This window comes from Eptatretus burgeri, chromosome 4 (genome assembly GCF_056783735.1).
Source record: "Eptatretus burgeri isolate ZD-2024b chromosome 4, Ebu_testis_v1, whole genome shotgun sequence".
In the NCBI taxonomy this organism is placed as follows: domain Eukaryota; kingdom Metazoa; phylum Chordata; class Myxini; order Myxiniformes; family Myxinidae; genus Eptatretus; species Eptatretus burgeri.
In genome coordinates this window covers 28,904,860-28,914,859 of record NC_140964.1, presented here as the reverse complement: position 1 = coordinate 28,914,859, position 10,000 = coordinate 28,904,860, and the positions used below count along the sequence as shown (strand labels likewise).

At 40.5% G+C, this 10,000-nt stretch overlaps 1 protein-coding gene and 1 long non-coding RNA gene across 3 annotated transcripts in view; one reads left to right on the top strand and one right to left on the bottom strand.

Annotated features, from left to right (window-relative positions):
• The window catches only part of LOC147027704 (SHC-transforming protein 1-like), a 91,247-nt gene that overhangs the window by 58,661 nt on the left and 22,586 nt on the right, over nt 1-10,000 (top strand). For both annotated transcript variants that reach the window (XM_085877247.1, XM_085877246.1), the window contains exons 11-12: nt 7,532-7,678; nt 7,811-8,025. In XM_085877247.1, coding sequence (XP_085733373.1) covers nt 7,532-7,678; nt 7,811-8,025 — 362 coding nt within the window. The remainder of the gene's footprint in view (nt 1-7,531; nt 7,679-7,810; nt 8,026-10,000) is intronic.
• Nucleotides 6,554-10,000, bottom strand: part of LOC147027703 (uncharacterized) — a 38,743-nt gene continuing 35,296 nt past the window's right edge. The window contains exon 3 of the long non-coding RNA XR_015057222.1: nt 6,554-6,787. This is a non-coding gene — a long non-coding RNA (uncharacterized LOC147027703). The remainder of the gene's footprint in view (nt 6,788-10,000) is intronic.

Sequence of the window (10,000 nt, the reverse complement as noted above, 5' to 3'; positions counted from 1 at the left end):
ATCAAGGATTGACCCCTACCACACTCCTCTTGCTGAATAAGCTGCTTAAAGCAACCCAAGAAGATTTACACAAGGTAAGTGCTATGCTGTTTTGAACCCTTCCCAAAGTTCCTCAACAATTACAAAGACATTCACACATCATACACACATAAGAAAATATATATATATATATATATGTATATATATATATATATGTATATATATATGTATATATATACACACACTGGAACTGTACTGGAGGCCCACCAGCTATCTAGCCATCAAAAGAGATCTGAACTCCACCTTCTCTTATACTGGAGACGATTTTGTGTCTGCCTTGATGTCCTCTCATCATCCGTTTGTTGTAAGCCTGGTGTTGGCTTAACGGTGAGACGATTTTTTGGTCTTGAGTTCAAGCCTCTGTCCAACCTTTGAATGAACACCAGGTGGGTTGACTCTGCCTGCCATCCTTCGAGGTTGGTGAAATGAGTGCCAGCTGTTGTGCTCGAAATGCACCAGACCATGGTGGGTTGGACATCCCCCCCACACCCCCCCAGATACAGGATTACATTACATATGTTCACATTTTATCGTGAATTTGGGAGACGACTGCCATGCAGAACTGACGTGTTCATGCTCTGAATGAGTTTGAAACCTATCTTGCTTAATCTCAAGTTTAATGTATATCATATTTTTTAAACTCGTATCCTGGTAATTCCTGTTGAAACGCACTGATGTTTCCTAATGTCACTGTCCTGCATGTGACTTATTTATTATTTCATCCATGAGCTTTTAATCAATAAAATATATATATATATATATATATATATACATACATGTACCGATCGTGGTTCACAATATTTGAAGATGCCCCCCCGCTCTCACTTTGCTGACAAAACGTATTAACTTGTGAGTGGTGATAAACACAGCGCAAATGGAATGCTCCATCTCGAGGAAAGAAAGCACCGTCACAAAATAAATCCATTAAAAAAATGTTTTCCTAGACATGGCTATTACAAGAATCGGGGTGAGGTTGGGTTGGGAGAGAAAGCAAGTGGAATAATTACGTTTAATGTATACAAATGCAATAATGATCACAATAAAATTAATATAATTGCTCATTTTTAACACATATCGATATTGTTTGGGAAATCCACCTAACAATTTATTGTATGATCACAAAACACCTGCCATTTGTAAATGCACACAGTGGAACACTGTGGTTTTTAAAGTCACAGCGCCTGTTCTGAGGATGAAACAAAACGATCTCAGCTGTGCTGGAAAGTAAAAATAGCTCAACACAAGGGGATAAGGGTGGAAATCACCTAAAATAACTTTTTTCATTCCACAAGTGGCAGAACCAGAAAAGGGTCCGAAGCCCGAGCACAAGTGCGGAGGCATGTTCAATTACCAATCAGCTTGGAGAGCGCTCGGCAAGTGGCTTAAGCACTCAAGCAAGCACTCAGGTTGAGAAGAAATGACTGGCTAGGCAAGCGACAGCAAGCTTATTGGCAATGGAACATGCCCCATTGATCAGCTATTTTGCATGAGTCTGTGTTTATGGCTGGCTGTGTCAGGTGAGATTAGGGGGTTACCATTATTTTAATCGCTTACAATAATTTAAAATGTATTTATGGGGGAGGGAGTGGGGGGGGGGAGGTTGGAGGTCCACGTTATTATTATATTAATACACTAAGCCATATTTTGTGGACGTATCTACTCCGAAACTGCCGGACGGATTGTCACCACTTTCAGCATGCGGGTGCTCTGTGGTCAAATGTACAGCATCGGCTATGTGAGATCGCGCCAGACGGACAGGTTTGGGAATTTTTGTCGGTTTTCTAATTTTTACATTCGTTTGCATGGCGAAGTGTGACGTCACCGCTGAGAGGCGGTGGTCATGACATCATCGGTCATTGCTGACGTCGTTACGTCTGTCATCGACAGACCGTAACCGCCGAGAGGCGTAATGCCACTCCTAGAAAACAGCATCTGCGATGAAAAACCCTCTTCAGCACATGCTGACTCCCTCAGAAGGTGCATTTGACACAAAAAAATGTAACAAGAAACATTGTATACGAGCCGAAACCCCGTCACAGACTGATTCCGTTCATTCAACCACCCTCACCAGCTCACCCACACTCGAGAGACATGGACTGGACAGGGCGTGCTTGTCCCCACCTACTCATCCCCTGCCCCTGCCCCATTCCCCCCCCCCGCCTTCAACTTGCTTAACCCCACCCAAAAATATAATTACCCCGGCCCCACCTCTTCACTCCCCGCCCCACTTGCCCCCGCACCCCTGTCCACCCCTCACATTCAACCCCGCCTAATTCACCCCAGCCCCCCCCCCATCCCCCCCCATCTCCCGCTTTCAATTTGCTTACCCCTGCCCAAAAATTTGCTTAGCTTGCCCCCGCTTCTTCACTCCCTGCCCCCGTCTTTTCATCTCCCGCCCCGCCTCTTCACTCCCTGCCCCAGTCTCTTCACTCCCTGCCCCAGTCTCTTCACTCCCTGCCCCAGTCTCTTCACTCCCTGCCCCAGTCTCTTCACTCCCTGCCCCAGTCTCTTCACTCCCTGCCCCCGTCTCTTCACTCCTCGTCCCCGTCTCAACGAAAAGTGTTTATTCTGCTTCAGAGTTGAAAGTTGACTATTGCCACTATGTGCGTTGCACTCTCACAGGTACGAAGTCTCTTTCAGTCCAGGTCACAGTACCGAGAAAAACATGACGCGACCGACCGCTAGGAGGAGCACAAAATTGGTCCTTCAGTATTAATATGTAGATAAAGAAATTCTATAAATCACATTGTGAACACTGTATATATTGACGTCCTAACGAACCCTCACTTTAGAAACTTCGTGCGGAGCGCAGGTTTGGCTAGTTCTTTTTATTACTGCCAATTATTGTCCGATTGTTATTGTAAACATTATTACCTCTGCCACCGAAGGTGGAAGAGGATTATGTTTTCACTCCTGTCTGTCTGTCTGTTTGTTACTTGCTCAGTCGATTTTGTTATTCTATCTGTTAGTCTGTCTGTCTGTCTGTCTGTCAATCGCCTGCAGGTCACAATTTTAAACTGATATTCACGAAACTTCACCAGATGGTGGAGTTTGTCATTAGGAAGAAGCCTATTGTTTTTGAGGTCAAATGTTCAATGCAGGCCAAAGGTCAACAATTTTGAGATTTCTAAAATCCTCGATTTTCATCCAATTGAATTGAAATTTGAAGAGGATTTATATTTCAGGTCACTGAATTCAACCAGCCAATTATTACTGAGGTCAACATGGACCAAAAGGTCAACATAGGCCCAAGGTTAACAACTAAGGTGGTATTTCTAAAATCCTCAATTTTCTTCCCATTGAATTGAAATTTGAAGAGGATTTATATTTGAGGTCACTGAATTAAACCAACCAATTGTTTTTGAGGTCAACATGGACCAAAATGTCAACATAGGCTCAAGGTCAACAACGAAGGTGGCATTTCTAAATTCCTCAATTTTCATCCCATTGACTTGAAATTTGAAGAGGATTTTCATATCAGGTCACTGAATTAAACCAGCAATTATTTTTGAGGTCCGAAACATTAACATAGGCTGAATTTCTAAACTTGTCATTTTTCATCCGATTCACTTGAAATTTGAAGAGGAGTTGCACATTTGGTCATTGAATTCAACCAGCAATTATTTTTGAGGTGAAATGTGTTTTATGGATTTTGCAAGTATCGTGCTCTGCACAACGTCGTCTTCCTGTTTGTTACTTGCAAAATCGAAGATTTTTCAAGTATATTGGTCCGAAGATTTGGTTATTCTGTCTGTCTGTCTGTCTATCGCCTAAAAGGTCACAGTTTTTAAACCTATCTTCACGAAACTTCACCACATGGTAGAGTTTGTAAGAAAGAAGAAGCCTATTTTTTGAGGTCAATATAGGCCAAAGGTCAGCAACTTTGATGAGATTTCTAAAAGCCTCAATTTTCTTCTTATTAACTTGAAATTTGAAGAGGATTTCTATTTCAGGTCACTGAATTCAACGAGCTCATTATTATTGAGGTCAACATGGACCAAAAGGTCAACATATGCCCAAGGTCAACAATTAATGTGGTATTTCTAAAATCCTCAATTTTCATCCCATTGACTTGAAAATTTAAGAGGATTTTCATATCAGGTCACGAAATTCAACCACCAATTATTTTTGAGGTCAAATTTGTTTTATGGGTTTGCAATGTCATGCTCCACATGACATCTTTTTGTTTGTTACTTACGAAATCTAAAGATTTCGTAAGTATATTGATCACTTCCGTCATGTGTTTGTGTGTTTGTGTGTGTGTGTGTGTGTGTGTGTGTGTTTGTTTGTTTGTTTGTTTGTTTGTTTGTTTGTTTGTTTGTTTGTTTGTGTGTGTTTGTTTGTAGGCACGATAACTCGAGAACGGAAGAAGCTACCAATGTCAAATTACACCACGTGATTCAAGAGGGTGATGGCTTGCACTGATTTGATTTTGGTCAAAATCGGTCGAAGGTCAAGGTCACAGTGAGGTCAAACATCTAAAAAATGATAACTCGAGAAGGAAAGAAGCTACCAATGTCAAATTACACCACGTGATTCAGGAGGGTGATGGTGAGCGCTGATTAGATTTTGGTCAAAATCCGTCAAAGGTAAAGGTCACAGTGAGGTCAAACATAGATTTTTGGTGGTTTGGTACAGAATCATCGTAGAAACTTCTGGTTTGCGTCGCTACCTTCTCGAGAGACAGCTTTTATTAGACAAGGTCAGAGATCAAGTTGACAATTTCGTAAGTATCAGTCTATGACTGCTTGTTTGTGTGTTTGTGTGTTTGTTTGTACGCACGATAACTCGAGAATGACAGAAGCTACCAATGTCAAATTACACCACGTGATTCAGGGGGGTGATGGCTCACGCTGATTAGATTTTGGTCAAAATGGGTCAAAGGTCAAGGTCACAGTGAGGTCAAACATAATTCCATAAATTCATGTGGAGAAATGGAGTATTTTTGCTTCGGTCGACGTTACGAGTTCGTTTTAACTTCGATTTTAATTTTGTCTTCGGTTTTTGCGATCGCATAGGACGCTTAACACTCGGTTGTCGAAATTATGGTAAAAAATCGGATGTTTTGGAGACGTTTTAAGATTGTATAAAAAAATATTTCATTCGCCGCGTCACGGCTCGCCACGTGGTGCAGCGCGCTTGAGCAGATGCGTCGTTGAGTCAGGTAAAGGTTTTGCGTGTGCGCGCTGACGGTGTTTTCGATAAAGATGGTGTTTAAAAGTCATTTTTATCCCAATAAAGGTTATCGTCGCATGCCTAACTCGCTAAGCCGTCGGATTATGTAACGATTGTTGGTGGATGGCCGAATATTACGGTTTTGTGACTTTGATAAAATAATATTAAATAATTGCGTGGAGAAATGGAAATTTTTGCTTCGGTCGACGTTACGATTTTTGATGGTTTGGTACAGAATCATCGTAGAAACTTCTGCTTTGCATCGCTACCTTCTCTAGAGACAGCTTTTATGCGACAAGGTCAGAGGTAAAGTTGACGATTTCGTAAGTACCAGTCTATGACTGCTTGTTTGTTTGTTTGTCCATCTGTCTGTTCTTCATTATAGCTCTCATTATTACCTCCACCACCGAAGGTGAAGGAGGTTATGTTTTTACCCCTCTCTGTCTGTTTGTCTATCTATCTGTTTGTGTGCAGGATATCTAAAAAAGTTGTAGACAGATCCTGATGAAATTTTGTGGACAGGTTGGGTGTGTGACAAGGATGAACTGATTAGATTTTGGCAAAGATCCGAATCCAGATTCGTGTACGATAATTTTTTAATTGTTAAAGTCATTCTTCACCATAGAAAGAATTTGCCAAAGATGATATATAGCACGATATTTCCAAATGTATTGGGCCTGATATGTTCTCGTGGAAGATGTCGGTATACTCTCTACTGAGTGCCCTTCTCGTTATTAATATTATTATTTTGCAATGCTATAATGTTAGTGTTGTTAATATCCTGTTGATGTTAATATCCTGTTAATATGTTAGTGTTGTTGTTAATATCCTGTTATTATTCTGAGATATCCTTGAAAAATGACATGATAAGTTGGAACGATGCTCAAGCTGCTATATATACACCTTTCCAATGCAGAAAAGGCAATAAAATGGGAATTCGTTTGTCAAAAAAGGGGGAAAATGTGAGAAAAAATATGGGAAAAAATGTACAAAAATGTTTTTTTTCCATTTGAATTTTTTTATCGTGAGTTTTGGAATGATTTGGAGCGAACAGAACCAAAAAAAAGGAAAAAAAATTGGAGAAAAAAATATTTTAAATAGCCAGTTTCAAACAAAAATTAAAATAGGAAATATATAGTAGAAAAAATATTTTAAATCAGCAGTTTCTGAATACAACAAATATGGAAAAATAGCAACCACTTTGGTGTAAAAAAAAAACCACAAAGTATAGAAAAATAATGAAAAAGCAGCAAATCTGGTGTAAAAAAAGTCTCGGAAAATAGTGAAAAAATAGCAATCACTTTATTGTAAAACAACAAAACAGAAAAATAGTGAAAAAACAGAAGCAAATCTAGTGTGAAAAACAAAGTCCAGGAAAATAGTGAAAAATAGCAACAAAGGTGGTGTAAAACAATAAAGCATGGAAAAAAATGCGAAAAAATAGCAATAAAATTTTGAAAAAACAAAAGTTGGGAAAAAATAGTGTGCATATATCGCAGTAAGTGTAGCTCATAATCTTGGCAACCTCGTTTCATTCCACCCAATCCATGCTCGTTGTCCCTCCGAAGTACCGCTTGGGAGTGGGTGAGGGTGATATTATGAAAGCTCGGCTGGAAGTGTCAAAATGGTCTACCACCGCAACCACTGAAATCTCCAAAATAGTAATAAAAAGAAATAGGTAAGGAAAGCTATCATTTTGCTATTTTGGGGAAAAATAGTTTTTGAATAGCACTGAAATTTCAAAAATAGACTAAAAATAGCCAAACATAGGGGAAAATACATTTTTGCTTGCTGCAAATAGACTAGGTTTCCTTCAGATATTTTTTGCAATCGAGGCTAAAGCAACATTGGCTAAACAAGTGTGAAAATAACATGGAGTCCTCTTACTCGTGAGTCGTGATACAATTAAGGGTTCTGAAACGACACTTGTAATACACTCCCCCACTACTACCAGAAACGGCATTTATGAAGATCAATATACACATTTACAAATATAATTTGCATTGCCCCACCTTTGGAATCCCTGGCAAGGAAGGTAAATGGGGGGGGGGGATTAAGTCGTTACAACCTTTGCCATATTATCCGTAATCATGTTGGCAAGTTTAATTGGTTGAGATTGCATAATTAATGACCGAATGCATCAATGTCAGATAGACAGACACCAAAATGCATATTTTAGTGTGATGACAGGACTCACAAGGGCCCCACTGGGCCACCATTGCATTTTGCATGGGGCCCCAAAATAACTAACGCCACCTCTGTCTATAAATATATGAAGGTATAATTCTCTCTGCATCTTCTCAATTGTCATCCACAGCGAGTTGCGCCTGGGATGGCTCAGTGATCATCAGACAAAGTTCACTTGATGACCCTATGTATGTGAATACGGGTCCTGGTGTAGATCCCGGCTGTCCTTCTGCTCACCTCAGCAGTGGGAGTCCGCTGCGACCTTCAAATGAAAGTGGTACTGAATTTGATGAACACTTGTTCTTCACAAATCTCGTTTATCTTTGGGGGGAAATTGAAGAGGAAATATTGTGAGCAATGTATACACTGTACATGTCATTGACAACTCCATTGTTTCTGTTGTGTGTAGCTGCCAGTTTTAGCTCTGCTCTGGCTCGGGGTGATCCTCTGCTTTCTGAGCGCTGGTTCCATGGTCGAGTGAGCCGACAGCAAGTTGAGACAATGCTCCACTGTGATGGAGATTTCCTCGTTCGTGAAAGCACTTCTACGGCAGGACAGTTCGTGCTGACCGGGATGCACGGAGGACGAGCTAAGCACCTGCTGCTAGTTGACCCAAAGGGCGTGGTGGGCACCCATTTTTGCTGTGCTGTATTTTTAATTTATATCATTTCAATGTCTTGTCTAATGGAATGTCTATTATTTTGACTATTGCAGATAATGTACTCAAAACATGAGCCCAAAATATATGTTGGAGAAAGCTAATCAAATATCATGATTCATAAATCAAGATTTATCTGTGTTGAACATTGAAGCATTCAAAAAATATATATACCATGTTTACAATTTATATGTAAAGGGGCTGTCACACCTTGACGATTAAGCCAGCGTATGCCAACGTATGAAAAATTTGTCTAAAACGCTGGCACACGTGGAATACGTTATGGGTAAGTTTTGTATATGTTAAGAGCACGCTGAAGCACGCTGGCATACGTCGTAGTATGCCGAGCTTGTCGACAAATTTTAACATGCTCAAAATTTTCGACATATGCCAGCGTATGACTCACACGTTCCGCATACGCTAGCCATAAGTTGTAGGCACGTTACACGATCGTTGACACACATTGACACACGTTACTTGTAAGTTACTCATAAGTTGAAACACATCGAGGTAATGTTTAGCGTACCCGAAACTTATTTCTAACCTATGAGTAACGCGTTGTAGGCACATTACACGATCGTTGACACACGTCGACACACGTTATTTGTAAGTTACACATAAGTCGAAACACGTCGAGGTAATGTTTAGTGTACCCGAAACTTATTTCTAATCTATGAGTAACGTGTTGTAGGCACGTTGCGCGATCGTTGACACACGTCGACACACGTTACTTGTAAGTTACTCATAAGTCGAAACACGTCGAGGTAATGTTTAGCGTACCCGAAGCTTATTTCTAACCTATGAGTAACGTGCTTTGAACCTATGTGTAACGTATCTCCAACGCACATTGATGTATGTAGACGTATTTGACGTCTTCCGGACGACCACAGAACTTACTGAACGTGTTTCTAACTTACAGCTACCGTATAATGGCGTATTGGCAGCGTTTAGGGAAATTGGTATATAAAAATGGGCTTCACAGGAGGAACCCGTCAGTGTTCCAGACTCCATGTTTGTTTTTCATTTGTTTTGTTTTTTTCTTCGGCATGACGGTGATGTTGACACTTCGATTTCTAGTGGGGTTATGATTTAAATCGTTGAGCGGCAGCGATTTAAATCGTCGAGTGGCAGCCTATGAATAGCCTACGCCACGTGATCGTCGACGATACGCTGCCGCACGCAATGCATACGTTAGACTATCGTTGGGCATACGTTGTGAACGCCCACGTTGTGAGCATTCGTTGGTATAAGTTATCTATAAGTTATCGAAACGTTCTGTGTACATTACTAATACGTTATGCATTTGTCCAACTCGTTATGAATATGTCAAAAACTTAAAAAAAAAAAACATCAATAGTTCAGTGTAGAAAAACATTTAAAAAAAAATTAAAAGAAAACTTCGAAGAATGCTGCAAAGAAGACTCCTGGCCGTGGACGTGGACGCAAGGAGGATCCATCATCACCCACACCCTCCCCATCACACTCACCTACTACTACTGACATGGACATACTACTACTACTACTACTACTACTACTACTACTACAACTACAACTAATGACACGCTCACCTACTACTGCTGCTGATTCTACTGACATTGACATGTACTCACCATGGAGTCTGAAACTCTGACGGGTTCCTCCTGTGAAGCCCATTTTTATATACCAATTCCCCTAAACGCTGCCAATACGCCATAACACGGTAGCTCTAAGTTAAAAACACGTTCAGTAAGTTCTGTGGTCGTCCGGAAGACGTCAATCAAATACGTCTACATACGTCAATGTGCATTGGAGATACGTTACACAAAGGTTCAAAGCACATTACTCATAGGTTATAAATAAGTTTCAGGTATGCTAATCATTAACTCGACGTGTTTCGACTTCTGAGTAACTTACAAGTAACGTGTGTCGACATGTGTCAACGATCGCATAACGTGCCGACAA